This window comes from Canis lupus, chromosome 24, assembly GCF_003254725.2.
Source record: "Canis lupus dingo isolate Sandy chromosome 24, ASM325472v2, whole genome shotgun sequence".
In the NCBI taxonomy this organism is placed as follows: Eukaryota; Metazoa; Chordata; class Mammalia; order Carnivora; family Canidae; genus Canis; species Canis lupus.
Window position 1 is genome coordinate 34,646,082 of NC_064266.1, and position 20,637 is coordinate 34,666,718.

Sequence of the window (20,637 nt, forward strand, 5' to 3'; positions counted from 1 at the left end):
CAAAAGAGACAGAAGCCCTGCCTTCGAGGAGTTTCAACCTAATGAGGAAAAGAGATATTAAATGCCATAAGTAAACAAAAATACATGGTATTTCCAATGATAAAAAGTGCTACAAAGAAAAATGAGGCAGGGAAGAGGGATAGAGAAAGCTGGGATTGCAGTGGGCAGGAATTTAAAATAGAGAAATCAGGGTACCTGGGTGGCTTAGTTCAGTTGGGAGTCTGGGTGTTGCACTCTTGGTTTAGGCTCAGGTTGTGATCTCATGGGTCATGGGATCAAGTCCTGTGTGGGACTCAGTGCTCAGAGGGGAGTCAGCCTGAAGATTCTCTCCTGTCCCTTCCCCTGGGCTCATGCATGCTCTTTCTCTCTCTCAAAAATAAATAAGTAAATAAATAAATAAATAAATAAATAAATAAATAAATAAGATTTTTATAAAATAGAAAAGTCAGGGAAGCCCTCACCGAAGAAGTGACATTTGGACAATGATCATGGAGATGATGAGGGAGGGAGAGATGTAAACTTTCCAGGGGAAGAAGTGAACTAGGAAGAAGTAACAAATGCAAGGTCTCTGAGGCCAGGGTGTGCTAGGCATGTTGGAGGGCACCCCAAGGAGGCCAGGGGACCCGAAATACAGCAGTGAGCTGGACAAGAAATGAGAGACGACCAAGAGGAGAAAGGTTATGTGGGGCTTTGCAGGTTACTGCAAAGATTTTGGGTGACAGACCTCAAGTGACTCGGTTTTTACCAGGATCTCTCTGGCTGCTATGTTGAGAAGAGACTCCAGGTAGAAAAGCTAGAATGGAAGCACCGAGAACAGTGAGGAAGCTACTACCACAGTCCAGGTGGGAAATGGTGGTGGTGGAGCATAAGGCGGTTATTTTATTCTATTCGTTCACATGCAACACAGCACTGATTCAATAGCATTATCTAATACGTAGTCCATATTAAAATTTCCCTCCCAAAGTCCTTTTTACATTAAGGAAAAAAAAAAAAAAACCCTTGATCTAATCGAGGCTTGCCTAATGCGTTTGGTTTTCACCCTTCTCCTGCTTTGATATTTTTAAGAGTCCAGGCAGGGTGTTTTGTAGCATGCTCCACATTCTGGGTTTGTTGGATTGTTTCTCCTTAGTTGGGTTCAGGTTAGCTATTTTTTAGGGACAAGGTTACTACAGAGGGGGCATAGGGCCGGTCCCATTGCATCATATCAGGAGACACATGTCAGTTTGATCTATTATTGGCGAGGCTAAGCCATAGTGTTGGTATTAGATCTTTCAGTTTAGGGGATGCCTGGGTGGCTCAGTGGTTGAGCTTCTGCCTTTGGCTCAGGTCATGATCCCAAGGTCTTGGGATGGGGCTCTCTGCAGGGAGCGGGCTTCTCCCTCTGCCTATGTCTCTGCCTCTCTGTGTGTCTCTCATAAATGAATGAATGAATGAATGAATGAATAAATATCTTAAAAAAAGATCTCTCGGTTTAGGGGTGTCTTCCAGTTGCGTCCACTGCAAAGCAAGCTACTTCATGGGATGACACGGACTGACCATACAGTGAACACACTATTGCCAAACAACCTTTCAGCCAGAGGCTTTAGCATCTAACGAACAACCTGGTGTCTTCTGACCTTGTGCCTCAGTTTGCTCATCTGAACAGCTGACCCCAAAGGGATGGATGCTTGTTTTGAGGATCGGTACCTGGCACACAATAAAAGGTTCGTAAATGCTAAATATCACGGGGCGAAAGCAAGTGGGACAAGATCAAGGGCAGGGCTAGGGCTTGTACTATCGTCCTCCGGCGCCCGCCGCAGCTGCCAGGCAGTGGGGCGGAGGAGAGCGGCCGGAGGGTCCGCCGCATCACCACCGCCAGCACCACCACCGGCACCACCACGCCCTCGCGCCCCGCGAGCCCGGCCGCGCAAGGCCCCCTGGGACCGGTAGTGCTGGGCGTGGCCTCGGGACTACATATCCCGGAGGCCCCCGCGCGCGGCTCCAGCCGCTGCCGCCTCAGCCCCTCCACAGCGACGGCGGCGGCCGCGGCGGCTGAGTCGGTGGCGGCGGCGGCGGCAGTGGCGGCGGCTGCGGGCTGAGCGGCGAGTTTCCGATTTAAAGCGGAGCTGCGAGGAAAATGGCGGCGGGCGGTGAGTGGAGATAAAGGAGGAGCGGTGGCGGGCGAGGGGGTGGAGTGCGAGGCGGAGGGAAAGAGGGCGAGTCCGGGGGCTGCCGCGAGCCGGCGGCTGCGGCTCGGCTGAGGCGCTGAGGGGCGCGCCGGGCGGGGGGGGGGGGGGGGCGCGCTGAGGTACTTTCGGGGCGTCGGGGCCCCGCAGCCGGGGGCGGCCGGCGGCCGGGAAGGGGAGCCGAGGTGGGGCGGCAGCCGGCCCGGGGGTCTGAGGGGTCCGCACGCGGCGGGGTCGCCCCGACGGGCTGGGGGGGGCCGTGGGGGGCCCACTTTGCCCTCCCGTCCCTGAAGTTTTGTCGCCCCCCAGCCCCCGGGGCTGCCTCAGGACGCTCCCGCGCCCCCTCCTCCCGCTGCCTCAGCGCCCCCGCAGTTCTCCGGGAGAATTAGGGGGCGGGGGGGGGGGCGCGGACCCCACCGACCCCCACGCCTGCCGCCAGCCGCCAGCCTCCGAGTCGCGCTCACAGTCGCCCTGCGTTTTGCGGCTCTTCTCTCTCCTGCACTTGAGAGGCGTTTTTAATATTTTAACTCGAGTTATCTGCGGAATTTCATTCTGGCCAAGGGTAGGTTCTCCACAGTTTTTCTCCGTGAAAAGGCATTTTTTTTTTTTTTTCCCCCTCTACCTCTGCTGTGAAGGTTGGGGAAATGGCAAGTGGGAAGTTGGTGGATCAGATTTTGGGCGCTTTGGCTGTCTTTTATTTTTATTATCACTAGTTACTACCCTCCCCCCCCCCCTCCACCACCACCTCGTCCCCATCTCTCATCTTCCCATACATTGGTTCAGTTTGTGATGATTTAAATTGTCTTGCACATGCCTTAAAAAAACAAAAAAACGAAACAGAAAACACCCCCCCCCCTCCAAAAAAACAAAAAACAAAAAACAACACAGCACAAACCACAAGCAAAAAGCCAGGAGCCGTTGGAAGGCTTAGTTGCTTCTAGTTTGAGGGCACTCGGGGTGGAAAAGTTAACCAAAAGAGCAGTCGTGAGAGGGAGAAAGCATCGTTGCAAAACCTCACTTAGCAGGAGGAGTTCAGGATTCCAAAATGGAATGACACGAAAGGTATGAAATTCTCCCGAAGTCGAAACTTTTTTCCCCCCTCCCCCTCGCGAATGTGAAGACTTCCTTTTTTTTTTTTTTTTTTGCAGTTTTTGAGCAGCGCTTCAAAGCCAACCTGTTTTTGTTATTAAGCCTGTACCGTAAAGAAACAGGAAGGCGAGTGAGTACCAGCTGTCTTGCTGCAGTGGGTTTAAATGGATTTGAATGAGATGAGTGAGTGGTAGTAGTATTGAGTGAGATTGCTGCATGCATCTCCTTGATTTAAATGCCTGGGCTCGGATCCACCTAACCGGCCCTTGGCTGCAAAGGAAAAAAAAAAAAAAAAAAAGCTTCTGTATGCTTTGCAGCAGGTTGTATAGAGGATGACGGAAAAAAAAAAAAAAAAAAAAGAAAAAAAAAACCAAAAGGGGGGAAAAAAAAATACCAACAAAAACTCCAACCTTAAAGCTCCACCAAAAAACCCCCAAACACAGGTCTTGTGAATGCTGCATAAACTACAATGTTAAACAGAAATCTGGAAGTTCATGAAATGTTTGTTCTTGGGAAAAAATTTAAATTATTGCTCAGTTATACCAGATATAAAATCCAACTGGAAAGGTACACAAACATTGAAAAATGAGTCTCTCCGGTAAGCCCTCCAATTTGAGCTCCTTGGAGGCTCCTAGTAGGTGACTACTGCTGGTTTCTGGAGTATCTTTGGTGTTTGGAATAATTATCTTAAGATTTTTAGTTGAAACATAATCTTGCTGGGTACCAAAAGCAGGAAAATAAAATGAACAGAAGAGAGGGAAAATGTGGTGGGAATAATGTTTTCTTTTCACTCCTCTTGAACAAATGTTGATAGCCATTAAGAAAAGGCTTCTGAACTTAACACTGCTTATGTTGCCTTCTATACTACCAACACCTTTAAAGAAGTAACAATCTGTGGGGCTTTAGGATGAAGAAGGCTGCCAGGGTTCATTGTTTGTATGTAAGGTGAAGCCTCTGTAACATGTAAAATGATATTGAACACTATAGCTCCTGTCACTGGAGGTTGCTTCAGGTTCTGCATTTAAATGAGCAGTAATCTAGGTTGCCTGTGATCCTAAATTATAGTGGTATTTTATGTATTGGTAGAAGTGACTTAATTGTCCAATCAGTATTAAAAAAAAAATAGAGGCGTATGCCAGCCTCTAGCATATAGAACTACATTTTGGACATGAGGATTGTAGAATAGGTGGGAAGCTGTAATCTAGAGCAGTTGTATGAAATACTAAGGTAAAATATTCCTTACCTGCAGAGGCTTCAAAAATACAAAACAGCCTCAGCATAATTAACAGGATTTCTATTTTTGTAAGTTTTAGAATGGTGGTTTTAAATTTACCAACACTAACAATTCATTAAAAAAATTCAATGATGGGCAGCCTGGGTGGCTCAGTGGTTTAGTGCTGCCTTCAATCCAGGGCGATCCTGGAGACCTGGGATTGAGTCCCACAGCAGGCTCCCTACATGGAGCCTGCTTCTCCCTCTGCCTGTGTCTCTGCCTCTCTCTCTCTCTCTCTCTCTCTCTCGGTCTCTCATGAATAAATAAATAAAATCTTAAAAAAAAATTCAGTGACATTAGAGTTTAGGCTATTAGGGATTGTGTTAAATAAATTCACTATATTTTGAAATTGAGTATACTGTGTATCCTTCCGGGTATGCGTTATTTCTCATATCAGGGATAAATTTTTATCCCTATATAACAGTATTTCAATAAATCCTGCCCCATCTCTAGACAAATAAATTAGAATTTATTCAGTAAGGAGTGAGTGTATTGCTGGACCCTGGATCTTTTTTCTAGGAGATGCGAAATAAAAAATAGTTTTTGAGATGATTACTTACTAATAAAACCTTCTTTTTTTTAAAAAAAAATTTTTATTTATTTATGATAGTCACACAGAGAGAGAAAGAGGCAGAGACATAGGCAGAGGGAGAAGCAGGCTCCATGCACCGGGAGTCCGATGTGGGATTCGATCCCGGGTCTCCAGGATCGCGCCCTGGGTCAAAGGCAGGCGCCAAACCGCTGCGCCACCCAGGGATCCCTAATAAAACCTTCTTGATGGGTCTTTTGAAATAAACTTTCTTACTATGTCAGGGACATAGTATAAAGTTTTTTTTTTTTTTTTTAACTGTATTATTCTAGAATAGTTTATTTTTTTTTTAAATTAAAAATTTTTTTTTTTTTTACTTATGATAGTCACACAGAGAGAGAGAGAGAGGCAGAGACACAGGCAGAGAGAGAAGCAGGCTCCATGCACCGGGAGCCCGACGCGGGATTCGATCCTGGGACTCCAGGATAGCGCCCTGGGCCAAAGGCAGGCGCCAAACCGCTGCGCCACCCAGGGATCCCTAGAATAGTTTTTTTAAAGACTATGTTTTTTAGAATTCTTTAAAAAAGATTTTAAGAATATTTTAGTTTGGTCTGTAGGGTAAGATAGAAAACCAAAACTGCTATTGTCCTATGCTGAATTGGTATTAAAATAAATGGCTTTAGGGTTTCTTTTTACCTTTTTTTTTTTAGAGTATATAATTTCGAGCCTTGGCCTGAAGATGTAGACTACTTTTGAAAACTTGATTTGTTGCAAGTTTGGAATGAGTAGCCTCCAGTGGCTGTCTACACTGGAAAGTGACCACAGTTTAATGCAGTTGTTACTCTAATGATATATAGGACTAGAAAAACTAGTTGTTGATCATGTTGACAAGTTTCTCATAGGTTAAACCAGACAGGACCTGTCCTAGTTTGGTTTGAACTTACTATATATTCTGTAGTGCAGAATATTCTTTTTTTTATTGTTGAGTGGTTAAAGCTCTGGGAGCAGAAAATTAGTATTGGAAATGCATATTTACTTTCCTTCTTATAGTTCATCAGATTAAAGAAATAGGTGACTGTATATTAATTTAGATCCTTAGGGATAGCATTGAGATTGAGTACTGCAGTAAAATATAGGCATTTTCTTCCATTTTATTGAGTGCTTTTTTTGGGGGTCAGAGGAGGGGATTACAAAATGAACATTTCTCTGTTAAAGTGGAGGAGGGGCTCTATTGTAATGAGGCTCATTCCTTCATTTTGTTAGTGTTTGTTAGAGAAATTCATTTAGTCCACTGGTTTTCTGATAGGATTTCTGGGAGATTGTTTTGGGCTAAGGTGCAGTTTATCCTGAGTCTAACCTTATTTTCAGCTCCTAACAAATGATGGAATTGACTTGAATTTAATCGCCTTTCCCTTTCCTACCTTCTGGTAGAGAGTTGTTAAATGAACAGGAAAATGGCCAGAAGATACACAGCAGGAGTTGAAAGGAAGACCTGCGCTGTCTAGGAGGCTGATTTATCCACAAACTGGATAATCTTCTTAGACTGTGTACTGCTGGGTTCCAACTTTGTCAGCATTAACTCAGTTTGGTAGGTTCTGCTGGCCTAGGTCAGTTTAGGCCGGGGGGGGGGGGGGGGGGGGGGCGTAATTAAGGTTTATTTAACTGTAGTAAATGTGGCTTATAGGCAAAGGAAAGTCTGACCTATCTGGCAAATGGATTTTATGCATTTCAAAGAATATTTTAAGTGCAAATGGACTAGTCTTTTCTGTTAGTCTTTTTTCCTAGTTTTCATTAGGATGTCTGTGCCCTATTTTTTCCATTAATTTTTTTTTATCAATATGTTCTAGGAAAGTGTGACTTTTTTTTTTTACTTGTTTTTGAAGGGTAACTTCTTGTCTGCTCTTCACTTATGAAGGTATTCTTCTAAAATGTTTAATTTCTTTGGTTAGAGGCTATGAGTAAGGGTTCTGAAGTTCCACTTTTTGGAAATTAGGCTGATTAGATTACTAAATTTAACTCTTCATCATCCACATAAGAATGAAAAGGGAATATTGGCATGGGTACCACATAGTAATGGATAATCTACTGCTCCCTGGGGCTTTGCTTTTGGTAGCTATGGCAGCTGAGTAGGAGTGGTAGATGGATAGATGGGAAAAGACTGCAGAAGTCAGCATAATCCTCAATTAGGATAAGCCTCATGGTTAATTGAATGTTGAGTTTTCAGGTTAAATCCCATTATAACAAACTCCAGGGGACTAGCTAAATTATTTTGTTGTACTGGAATTGAGCTTTTTTGAATATTGTTTGAAATAGATTAGTCTTTTTGTTTTTGTTAGAGGCGTTGGAAAAATTTTTATTGTAACAATTTGACAAGTTGTTACTCGTAAACCAATGTGTTTGACTTTCATATTTAATGCTTTTGCCTTTAAAAAGGAAAGAACTTATGCTGAACTGGGCATATAATTTATCCCCCTTCCCAACACCCCCATGTCTCAGTATAAAGTAGCTCCATTGGTTTATCTCAACAATCAAATAAATTTTTAAGTACTACTGCCACCATCAAAGTGTGGTCAGAGGAAATGGGAAATTCCCTAGGTTTCCAGGTGACTGCTGCTGGTAATTTTTCCTGCCCTTGATAGCTTTTTAAAATAAATGAATAAGGGATCCCTGGGTGGCGCAGCGGTTTAGCGCCTGCCTTTGGCCCAGGGCGCGATCCTGGAGACCCGGGATCGGACCCCACGTCGGGCTCCCGGTGCATGGAGCCTGCTTCTCCCTCTGCCTATGTCTCTGCCTCTCTCTCTCTCTCTGTATGACTAACTATCATAAATAAATAAAAATTAAAAAAAAAATAAAATAAATGAATAAAAAAAATAAATGAGTATACTCCAATTTGTTTTGAACTTTACTTTGTCAGTTATAATTAGGGTAGCACTTTTCCATTGATTACAGTGTAGTTTGAGATAGAGATCCGAATGATGTTAAAAAAAAAAAGTGATGGTAGTTTAGTAGTCATAAATATGAATTTTTCAGAAACAAGATTAATGAGAAAAGTACTATAATGCTTGGCCAGAAATACTTTTTTTTCCTGTCCTGTACTTTGAAATTGGTGTTCGAATTTAAGGCATTTGTATCCCACCTTCATATCTAAGGCTAGCATTTTTATTTTGTTTAGAGAGTTGTGATTGGGTGCAGCAAGACATTTTTGAAGTCATTCTTTTAAGTAGATGTTCCATGAAGGAGGGAAAATCTGAAAGAGGGAATCTCAAAGCAACCCAAGCAGTGTTTTGAAAGTTCTTGAGTCAAGAATAATGACTGGCTAGTAGGCAGGAAGCCTGCAGTTGCATTGTGGTATTGTTCCTCCATCTTATGCATTTGAGAACTTGAGCACAAAAGAGGAGAAAGCATGGGGAGGGGAAGAAAGAGTTCTAACAAAAAAAAAGGAGAGGCTTTTGGAGTAAATATTCTTTACTATTCTGTTTAAGTAAAATCTAAAACCAAATTATTTTTACTTTGAGAGGAAGTATTTATCATAATCTAAGTGTCCTAAACTGATATTTTTATAAATGAGAGTTGTTACTGGTGGAAAGAACAGCATGATCATACTTTGGTTTTAAAACAACTTTAAAAAAAAAAAAAATCTCAGGGTACCTGGCTGGCTCAACTGGATAAGCATGTGACTCTTGATCTCCAGGCCATGGGTTCGACCCCCACAACGAGTGTAGAGATGAATAAAAATAAACATATATATGTATATATATAAGTTTACATGTGAAAGCCTTTGAATATTTCCCCTTTGTTACCTAATCAGTATCATTTGTTTGCTTGTTACTTTGAAAATGATACTTACCTGTGAAGAATTGAGAATAATTTGTAAACTAGTACTGTAAGCTTCCTGCAAATTAATCCCTAGGTCTTTCTTGAAATTTATAAAACAAAGAGGGTGGAGTATATATTCTTCCAAGGTTCATTATATTGGAAAATTCTATAAACTTAAAGCATTGTATAGATATGTAGAATAGCCTTATATTTATGTTTTCTTGGTCAAACATTAAATGGATTACGCTCTTTATACCAGATAATGGTAACCTGTCAATGCTGACTCATCAGTTTGGAGTGGATGACTGAGCTCCTGACTTCACTGTAGTATATGCTACGAGCTGCATAGTGCATGCCTGCACACGTGTGCCTTTGTAAGTGGGAGGGGGAGAGAGTTTTCAGCCCCCTCCTTCTGTTGTAAGAAAATAAAGTCATATTTTTCTTTACTCTCAGTAAAACTGTCATCAGTGAAATGGATTATTGAATTTAAGTCACTGTAGAGTAGCTGTATCAGCTTGATTTTGTTTCCAGATTGAAATTTGGCAACTTTATTTGAAAATGTTTTAAGGATTACCCAGTATTCTCTTCACCAAATTGTGTCGTTAGTCTAAACACCTTCTGCTTCATCTAGGTTCATGGTGTTTTGTAAGACTTTCATCCCAGCCAAGGTAGTTGGCCCTGTTACTGTCAGAGCAAGTGTTTGGCTGCATCTAGGAAAATCTAACTTTGCTAGTGAGAAAAATAACTGCACACAGATGTTGCATCCATTGGAGGGCCAGTAATATAGTATCTTCTTCATGTAATAAGACTATTACTATACTAAGTTTTAAGAGTACTATCAGGAATCAGTAAAATGAATTCAGGAAGCTACTTTCAAAGTGCACAACCACATCTAGATTGGTAGAAGGTAGATGGATCCCAAGTTAGGTGAACCTGGAATTGTGAACTTGTCCAGTAAATTCCAGTTTTCTTTTTCTTCCCTCAAAGTACAAAATCTTCCCAAATGTTACTTTTTAAACTGATTTTTCCTAAGACCATTCTCTTAGCCATGAGGCCTTAAGCTTTAATCATCTTTAATTTGCTACTGTTTGGCGCTTGCCCACTCTCCGTACACACATACTTAACCAGTGTTTATTAAGCTTGTAGTGTTTAAGGCACTGTGAGAGTTAAGGTTTTGACCTCCAAGTGCACACAATCAATCAGGTATTCACATCACTTCAGTACAAGGCAATCAATTTTGCTTATGAAGTCAAGGAGAAGTTCAGAGGGGGAAAGGGACTACTTCTGACCAGGTGATCTGGATGCAGATCTTTGAAGAATGAGTAAGATTTTAATATGGAGTGAGCAATTTCTGTTGGTGAGAGATCATTAGCAAGAATTCAGAGGTAAGGCATTTTAAGACTTGGTCATTTAAATATTCAATGTGTTAAGTGAGTGGATTTGAATAAACCTGGTTTTGTTTTTTCAGAATCCTATTGATATATTTCTCTTAAATATATTTATGTATACATATATGTTTTTTAAAAGATTTTATTTGACATAGAGCACAAGCAAGTGGAGCAGCAGGCTCCCTGCTCAATCTTACAATCCTGGGATCATGACCTGAGCTGAAGGCCGACACTTAATTGACTGAGCCACCCAGGCACCCCTTAAATATATTTTCATTACAATTTCTAACACTGTAGGGATCCCTGGGTGGCGCAGCGGTTTGGTGCCTGCCTTTGGCCCATGGCACGATCCTGGAGACCCGGGATCGAATCCCACGTCGGGCTCCCGGTGCATGGAGCCTGCTTCTCCCTCTGCCTATGTCTCTGCCTCTCTCTCTCTCTCTCTCTGTGACTATCATAAAAAAAAAAAAAAAATTTCTAAAACTGTAATTCAGGCCCTTTATTTCTAGGTTATGTAACAGCTTTCAAAGTAGTCTCTGTTCTTTCCCTAAGTCCTCTCTGTACTTATTATTATTATTATTTTAAAAAGATTTTATTTATTCATGAGATAGAGGGAGAGAGAGAGAGGCAGAGACACAGGCAGAGTGAGAAGCAAGCTCCATGCAGGGAGCCTGACGTGGGACTCGATCGCAGGACTCCAGGATCATGCCCTGGGCCGAAGGCAGGCGCTAAACCGCTGAGCCATCCAGGGATCCCCATCTCTGTACTTAGTAAACATCATTTTGATTACGGTTTTTGCTTATAAATCTGCAGAGTACAATCCTCCTTAACCTAGTATCAGTTGTTAACATAGTCTTTTTAAACTCAGTTTTCCTATTTGTGTTGTCCCTTGTGTCAATCACACTGCTGCTTTCTGCCTCTTCTCCCTTGTTATCTAGGCCTAGTCTTCAAGGTCCAGTTCAGATCCTATTTAAGTAAATTTCCTAGGCCACCACAGCTGAAAATATAGTTCTTATTTTCGGATATGAGTCTTTATTATCTCCTCACATGCACAGGAGTCAGTATTGATTGGTAGGACAGAGTCAGTCAAATTGTCAATTTTTTGAGGTGGGGACCATTTCTTTTAAGCTTTTGAAATCTATTATTTTTTTTTTTTAAATCTATTATTTTTTCAAATATATTCATTAAGTTCAAATGCTTGGTGTTTGGATATGAAAGTTTCTAGAGTTCTAACTCTCAAGTCAGTTTTTCTTTTTTTCTTTTTTTAAAGATTTTATTTATTCATGAGAGACAGAGAGAAGGCAGAGGGAGAAGCAGGCCCCCCACAGGGAGCCCGATGTAGTACTGGGTCAGGGACTCCGGGATCAGGACCTGAGCAACCTGAGCCAAAGGCAGATGCTCAACTGCTGAGCCACCCAGGTGTCCCTCAGGTCAGCTTTTCTATTTGGATATTGGGATAAAATTAGAGTCCTAAGGATTTGCTTGGGATGTATGTCTCCCTCATAGAGTTGTCCCAGATAAATCATGTCTGGGTCTTGCATGCATTCATATTTACCAAATGCTGTAGGACTGACAGTCCTGTAAGTTGTCAGATGTTTGTATTCAGTATCACTGTTCTCCAAAGAATTGTGCTAAGTATTGTAGGCATTAAAATCTCTTTGTGATCTAGGAGCTTATAATCTAGCTGAGAAATAAGTATAATTGAAAAAATATAGTTGCAACAATATAAGTGGTTCAAAAGTTCAGAGGAAGAAAAGGTCATTTTCAACTGGAATTGTTAGGGAATGCTTCATGGAGGAGATAGGTAGACCTAAAGGGTCTTAATTACTGCTTCTGATCTTTCTTTCCCACATCTTTTATTCTGTAGTGCTTAGTTACATTAAAAAAAATTAAAAAATGTTTAAAAATATTTTTAATTGAAAAGGAGGCATAAACATGATAGAATTGAAGCAGTACAAAAAGGTGGTATACCTTGAAAAAGTAAGGATCCTGGTCCCCCAAGTCTTTGGTCTTTATAACTACCCCCCTTTCCAAAGGTTACTGAAGTTAGAGGATATTCTGTACGTATAGTTGTGGATGTCTCTCTCCAGTATCTTTTTCCTAATCTCTCCCACTCCCTCTTTTTTTTTTTTTTTTTTGAAGATTTTATTTATTTATTCATGAGAGATACACACACACACACACACACAGAGGCAGAGACACAGGTAGAGGGAGAAGCAGGCTCCATGTAGGTAGCCGGACATGGGACCCAGTCCTGGGGTTCCAGGATCACTCCTGGGCCAAAGGCGGCACTAAACTGCTGAGCCACGTGGGCTGTCCTCCCTCTATTTCTGATTAAAGTGGGGCTCCTACTATTTTCACTTAACAAAAGAACTTGGAGAGCCTTCTATATATCTCACATTTTTAAAAAGCTGTATAATATTCCACTGTACAAATGGATTTTGTGTGTAACTTATTTTAACCAGTTCTGCATTGCTGTTTCCAGTCTTTTACTATTTTGATTGATACTGCAGTGAACTATATGTAGATCTGTGTGTAGGCTTGAGTATATCTCAGTATAGGCATCTTAGAAATGAAATTTCTGAATCAAAGGAAATAAACATTTAAAACTTTAATGGCTCTTACCTAGTTGCCTCCAGAGGGGCAACTGTTTTTTGTGACAGAGCCTTTCTCCTTTGTTATTTATTGTTATAAAGGTAATCTCTATGCCTAAGAGACTGAGAGAGGCAGAGTCATGGGCAGAATGAGTAGCAGGGTCCCTCTGGGGAGCCTGATGCAAGACTCGATCCCAGGACCACTGAGCCACCCAGGTGTCACTCTTATTTACCTTTTAAAAACTTATCTCTGGGGCCGCCTAGGTGGCTCAGCGGTTGAGCATCTGCCATTGGCTCAGGGTGTGATCCTGGAGTCCTGGGATCAAGTTCCACATCGGGCTCCTTGCGTGGAGCCTGCTTCTTCCTCTGCCTGTGTCTCTGCCTCTGTCTCATGAATAAATAGATAAAATCTTAAAAAAAACAACAACAAAACTTTGCATGTTTGACTGTTTGAAGGCATGAGATCTATAGTCTTTTGTCTAAGTATGAAACTAAACTCCTTCCCCTGGTGTGCCCAAAGCCTTTCATAATCTGACTCATAATCTGTATTTCCAGCATTATCTCCTTAATTCTATGAATTTTGTACTTTAGCTGTTAAGTTTCCCTTGTTCTGTTTTACCTGCTTTTACTCTAGTAAAATTCTTTTTCCTGTGTGCTGATTCATATTCTTAGATATAAAAGATAAAAGCTACCATTTATCCAAGCCTATATACTTGGACAGTGTTGGGCGTTTAATGTATATCATCTCATTTAACAGTCTTTTGTACTGTAGAGCCCTTTTTTTTTCTTCAAATGAAGTCTTCTACAAAACCCTGTTCAAAATAGAAAATGTGATTTTATTAAAATTTATTTTGTTGAATTTTAAACTGCTGGTTATAAAGGCAGTGGAAATGAGATTGCTGTGATGAATATAAAAATTTGAAATTGGGTTATGAAGAACTATTATGGATCTAAATCCATCTCTGTCTCTAGTTTATTTCTGTATTATGAAAATCCCAACTCATACAGATATATGGTTGCAAATGGTCTCAGTTCAAAAATATTTTTTGATATATATAACTGTTGCACATGGGATAAATTCACAAGGTACCAAAGGGTATTCAGTGGAAAGACATCCTTCCTCAGCTGTCTTCCAGCCATATCCCTGTCCCCTCTCAGAGTTATTGTTAACTGTAGAGTCATTGTTAACTGTAGGCTGTTAACTGTAGGCCTATAAATGCATAGGTTTAAAAGCTTTTAAATTTAGTGAATTTCTGCTACTTTTTTTGGGGGTAAGCTTTATATTAAGGTGTAGTGTACATTCAGAAAAAATGTACAAGTATAGGTAGATAAATTTTTTTTTTTTTTTAGGTAGATAAATTTTCATAAAACTAACACAGTTATGTAATTGGCACTCAGGAGCCCTGTTCTGGATTGTGTATATTTTTTAAATGATCTTGGGCAAGGTTTCATATCTATTTTTATAATTTTAAATTCTTTCTAATGGTTACACAGTATTCCACTGTGTGGATATGTATTGTATTTAGTTTCATATTACTACAAACAAAGCTGTAAGTGAATATCCTCATATGTATTTCTTTGTTCCCATGTTTTGTTATAGAGCATATAAGAATTTCTGGAAGTAGAATGCTAGAGTATTAAGAAGTATGAATTTTAAGTTTTATAGATAATTGCAACTAGGTCCCGGTTGTAGAGGTTGTATCAATTTATGAATCCACCAGCGGTGTATAGAAGTACTTGTTTCCCTTAGTGTTTCTTCTTGTGCTTTTATGATTTCTTTTTCTTTTGTAACTAAAAAAAAAATCATGTAAGAATTTAAAGAATGTAAAATAAAGGGGGTCTGGCTGGCTTAGTTGGAAGAACATGGGACTCTTGATCTTGGGGTTGTGAGTTCGAGCCTCGTGTTGGGTATAAAGATTGCTTACAAATAAAAGCTTAAAAAAATGAAGTCAGGATGTCAGACTGGTAGCATAGATTAATGAGGTGGTAAACTACAATATGTTGTGATTATTTACTGTTTCATGTGTTTAAAGTGTTTAAAATGTAATTATATAACATTTGGATGTGCTTTTAATATGTAGATATCTGCTTTTATGAAGTATAATTTACTTATACTAAAATCGAACCATTTTAAGTGTGCTGTTTTGACAGATGTAAACTGCTGTGTTACTACCACCACGATGAAGATTCAGAACATTCACATCTCTAAAAGTTCTATCTTGCCCATTTGTATTCAGTCCTTTTCTGGGGTTTGTAGTATTCAGTCAACCACTGTTTTTGCCTTCTATCACTATAGTTCACTTTTTTCTTTTTTTCAACTTTATTGAGGTATAATTGACATTCAGTTAATTCTGTATATTTAAAGTGTGCAATTTGAGTTTTGACATTGAAGTCCACCTGTGATCTGTCACCACAAGTACAATATGAAAATACGTAGTGACTCTAATAGAAGTATCTTTGTATCTCTTTAAAATCCATTCCTCCCCCAGTCTTCTGTAATTACTGATCTCCCTTATGTCACTGAAGATTAATTGACCTTTTTGAGAATTTCATATAAATTGAATTGTTGCCGTGTATTCTATCTGCCTCCCTGTCAGATGATCCTTTCTTGAAATATTTTCCTTTGTAGTTTTTTTTAAGATTTTATTTATTTATTCATGAGAGACTCAGAGAGAGAGAGAGAGGGGCAGAGACATAGGCAGAGGGAGAAGCAGGCTCCATGCAGGGAGCCTGATGTGGGACTCTATCCTGGGACTCCAGGATCACACTCTGAGCCAAAGGCAGATGCTTAACTGCTGAGCCACCCAGCATCCCTCCTTTGTTGTTCTCCTTTGTCGTCCATTTCACTGGACCACTGTTGGTGTCATCTATGATGTCATGAGGGTGGCAGCCATCAGCATTGCAGCCCAAACACTGGGCAGTCCCCAGGATCTCTTTAATGGTTCTAGAGAATTTTCTGGCTAAAGACGTGCCTAATCTGTTGAGCAGTGTTGACAATCTCATCAAAAGTAATATTTCTCCTGTGGTTAATAGGGCAAAGGCCGCTCACTTGTTTTTTTCCTGCTTTCTGCCTATTGGACGTTCCTTGAAGTCTTTGATAATCGGAGCAGAGGCAGAAGGTACCACTTCAGTCTGGGCCTTTTTGTTCTGAATGGTCAGTTTCACTGTAATCCTCATACCCTTCCTATCACCCGTGCCTTAGTGATATCATCACCATCCTTTTTTCGGTGACAGATCTAGGAGCTGATCTTGGGAGCCAGCTCAGACATGGCATCAACTTCCTCACTGGCATACCTCAGGTATGAGTTTGATCTGGTTGGGGTTGAACTTAGGTAGGCAGCATGTTGGAGGCATCTGGTGTTGGATGAGCCTGAATTTGGGATGACTGAAGATAGTTGCACCTTTGCTTCCTTTGAGCTGAAATCCAGAAGTACTATGTACTTTTTTTTTGAGGGGAGCTGGTTTTTTTTTTTTCAATTAACACTGTATAGTTATATTGAGATTTATCCATGTTGTTGCATATGTCTGTAGATTTTTATATATTCCTTTTTAAGTAATCTCTACTCCCAGTGCAGGGCTCAAACTTGACAGCCCTGAGACCAGGAGTTGCATGCTCTACCAGCTGAACCAGGCAGGTGCCCTGCTTATATCAGTAGTTTTATTTTTGATTGATTAGTGCTATTTCTTTGTATAGTTTTATCCCAGTTTATCTATTCACATAGATAACTGTTGATGAACATTTGGGTTGTGTTCAGTCTTTTATTAAGAAAAATAGAGCTTCCGTGGCATTTGTATACAAGGATTTGTAGGGACATAGGCTTTTATTTCCTCTTGAGTAAATACATAGGAATAGAATGGGTTATATGCTAGGTGTATGTTCAACACTTGAAAATTTTAAGAAACTGGGGCACCTGGGTGGTGCAGTTAGTTAAGTGTCTGACTTTTGGTTTTAGCTCAGGTTGGTGATCCCAGGGTTGTGAGATCAAGCCCTTGTGTTGGGCTCTGTATTCAGCGTAAAGTCTGCTTGAGAGTTTTTCTCCCATTCCACTCCCTGTGCCACCTGCCATACACTTGAATTTTCTCACTCCCTCCCCTTTCTAAGATAAATAAAAAGTTAAAATAATTTTTTAAAAAAATTGCCAGCTGTTTCTCAAAGTGGTTGTACCATCTTATATGTCTTGATTCTTCTTCTTTTTTTTTTTTTTAAGATTTAAAATTTTTCTTTGATCTCCACACCCAACATGGGGCTCAAACTCACAATCCTAAGATCAAGAGTCACACAGATGCTATACCGACTGAGTCAGCCAGGCTCCTCAATATGGTCAGTCTTTTTTTTTTTTTTTTTTTTAAGATTTTTTATTTATTTATTCAGAGAGAGAGAGAGACAGAGAGAGAGGGGCAGAGACACAGGCAGAGGGAGAAGCAGGCTCCATGCAGGGAGCTGGACATGGGACTCCTGGGACTCCATCCCGGGTCTCCAGGATCACACCCTGGGCTGCAGGCGGCGCTAAACCACTGCACTACTGGGGCTGCCCTGGTCAGTCTTTTTTTAATGTTAGCCATTCTAGTGGGTGTATAGTGGTATTTCATCATAGCTTTAATTTGAGTTTCCTTAATGAGTAATAATGTTGAGCATATTTTCATGTACTTGTTTAAGGTGAGGTGTCCATATTTTTTGCTATTTTTAAGTTGGGTGGTTTAGCTAATTGAGATTTAAGAGTTCTGTAGATACAAACCTTTTTGGATATATGTTTTAGAAATATTTAATTTGAGGGGTGCATGGGTGGCTCAGTTGGTTAAGCATCTGCCTCTTGATTTTGGCTCTGCTCATGATCTCAGGATTGTGAGATAGAGGCCTGTGTTGAGCTCTGTGCTGAGTGTGGAGCCCTCTCTCTTCCTCTGCCCCTCCACCCCTTCCCCTGCTTGCGTGCTTATTCTGTCTTTAAAACAGATTTTTTTTTTGAGACCGTGGTATGCTGTTTGATTTTCTTAACTTTTTGGAAGAGCAAAAGTTTTTAATGTCATTGGAATTCAGTTTATTAATTTTTGCATTTTATAGTTCATACCTTTTTTGTTGCATTTAAGAAATCTTAGCCAAACCCAAGGTAATTAAGATTTACTGTTATGTTTTCTTCTAGAAGTTTTATAGATTTAGCTCTTAAATTTGAGTATATGGCCATTTGAGTTAATTTTTGTGTATGATATAAGAGTTGAGGTTCATATTTTGGTATATGGCTATTGAATTTTTCCAGCACCATTTGTTGAAAAGATTATACATTTGCCATTGGATTGTCTTGGCACCTTTGTTGAAAATCAACCACATACGTGCAGGTCAGTTTATCTGTCTGTCTTAACCCCAGTCTTGCAATCAGATAAGGTAAATCATCCAACTTTGTCTTTTCTTCTCCCATTTGTTTTGGCTCTTGTAGGCCCTTTTTGCCTTTTATTTCCATACAGTTAGAAGAATATTGCTGATTTCTGCAGAATCTCTGTTGTGATTTTGATTGTGATTGCATTGAACCAATTGATAATTTGGGAAGAATCAATTTCTTAAAAATGTTGTGTCTTCTGTGAACTTGTCTTAGATCTCTCCTTAGGTCTTCTTTAATTTCTCTTAGTGTTTTGTAGTTATCAGCATATAGATCTTACTGTCAAATTTATCACTAAGTTCCATATTTTAAAATGTGATTGTACGTAGTATTTAAAAAATTTAAACTTTCCAATAATTTTGTTAGTATGTAGAAATAATGAGTGATTTTTATATACTGTATATTTTGTAACCTTGCTAAACTCATTTTTTAGTAACTTTATGTAGTTTGCTTAGGATTACATCCATAGGTAATCATGTTTGTGAATAATTTTATTTCTACCTTTTCAATTAGTATGCTTTTTCTTTTTTTCTTTTCTTTTTTTCTTTTCTTTTTTCTTTATTATAATGACTAATGCAGTCTTGGGATTTTGATTGTGATCAGTTTGATCAATTTGGGGAGATAATCTTTGTCTTACCCTCAGTCTTAGTGGGTAAGTATTCAGTCTTTTACCACTAAATAAGATGTTACTTAAAGGTCTATTGATCTATTGATTTACCTCTATCCCCCCTGCTTTTGTTACTGAGTTTTAAGAGTTTCTTTTTTAAAATGTATATTCTGGATATATGTCTTTATCAGATATATTTTGCAAATATTTTCTCTGTCTTTGGTGGTACAGATCTTTATTGGTGATCAGCAGTGTTTTGGTATAATGCTCAAGTTTTTGATTACATGTATATTTTGGGGAATAACAACTGTTTTAAAGCATAGATAACAGTAATGCAAATGTATAAAAATCCCATTTCTTCATGTAAATGGAAGGAAAAACTAAAGTTGTTAACCTAGGATATAGCAGTTCTTTTTTTTTTTTTTTTTTTTTAAGATTTTATTTATTTATTCATGACAGACACAGAGAGAGAGAGAGAGAGAGGCAGAGACACAGGCAGAGGGAGAAGCAGGCTCCATGCAGGGAGCCCGATGTGGGACTCGATCCCAGGTCTTCAGGATCCGGCCCTGGCCCGAAGGCGGTGCTAAACCGCTGAGCCACCTGGGCTGCCCGGATATAGCAGTTCTTTTTTTTTTTTTTTCTTTTTAAGATTTATTCATTTATTTATGATAGAAAGAGAGGCAGAGACACAGGTAGAGGGAGAAGCAGGCTCCATGCCAGGAGCCCGACGGGGGAGACTTGATCCTGGGACTCCAGGATCGTGCCCTGGGCTAAAGGCAGGCGCCAAACTGCTGAGCCACCCAGGGATCCCCAGCAGTTCTTAAACTCAATAAATTTTCTACTGTATTTAACTGTTAAAAGTCATTTTTCATCTTAAATAGCTGGGAACTTGATGTGTCCTTTTACCTCTTTAATAAGTTCTTATCTATTTCCTCATTTATTATTACAGAGTAAGATTAAAAACATCAAATATATCAGTCTGGTATAATCCTAATGAAAAAGTGTTGAAGACTTTTCTAAAAATTTGAGTCTTAGTTATGCTGGTTTGTCATTCTTCCCTCTTGAATCCTTACTGATCTCTGTGACCTTAACCTTAGTATAGTATAGTCCTTTCTCACCAAGCTGTTATATACGGTCTTCTCTTTTCATGGTGTCTGTGCTTAACTATTCTACTGGTTATATTAGCTTTTTTTTTTTTTTTATAAAGCTTTTATTTATTCATGAGAAAGGGGTTGGGGGGGGGAAGGGAGAGAGGCAGAGACACAGGCAGAGGGTGAAGCAGGCTCCATGCAGGGAACCTGATGTGGGGTGGGACTCGATTCCCAGGACTCCAGGATTGTGTCCTGGGCCACAGGCAAGTGCTCAACCAGGGATTCCCTATATTGGCTTTTGAGTGCCTCCCCTACAAGCTAATGACAAAATACCAGCTTCACAATGTGCTATTTATCACATTTAGAATTTATATTAAATTATTGGAACCTTAAATTGCCTAAATATTTCCCTAGACACTTTACTCTTTGAAAAGAGTGACACCTTAGTTTGCTTACTAGTCCCCTCACCCTAATTTGAAGATTGATATTTTAATTCTTCTCTGTCTAAATTATTCTTTGTATCATGCTGGAATTTTGGAATATTTTGTAATTTACACTTAAGACTAGTTTAAAAAGAAAACAGTGGAAATTTCCAGCTTAAAAAAAATAAAACAGCTACTGGTCTAATAACTACTTTGCAGGAAGAAAGAAATATGAAAAGAACCGCAGACGTTCTGGATGTCAGCCTGTGAAATTTTCCACGATTCTTCATAATA

General features: G+C 39.9%; 2 protein-coding genes across 7 annotated transcripts in view; one reads left to right on the top strand and one right to left on the bottom strand.

The window, feature by feature from the left end:
- Positions 1 to 1,714: 1,714 nt before the first annotated feature.
- On the bottom strand, positions 1,715 to 4,534 carry LOC112673328 (uncharacterized). Its single transcript, XM_025469007.1, has 2 exons — positions 4,498 to 4,534; positions 1,715 to 2,412 (listed from the first exon to the last, which is right to left on the bottom strand). Exons 1-2 carry the CDS (start codon positions 4,532 to 4,534, stop codon positions 1,715 to 1,717), a joined length of 735 nt encoding a protein of 244 aa, XP_025324792.1.
- Positions 1,963 to 20,637, top strand: part of NCOA3 (nuclear receptor coactivator 3) — a 145,395-nt gene continuing 126,720 nt past the window's right edge. For 4 of the 6 annotated variants that reach the window (XM_025470336.3, XM_035705911.2, XM_025470337.3 and 1 more), the window contains exon 1: positions 1,963 to 2,129. The gene's annotated coding sequence lies outside the window, so the exon portion shown is untranslated. Of the gene's footprint in view, positions 2,130 to 3,313; positions 3,385 to 20,637 lie in introns of all 6 variants that reach the window. The other 2 variants (XM_025470338.3, XM_025470339.3) reach the window with 1 other exon arrangement.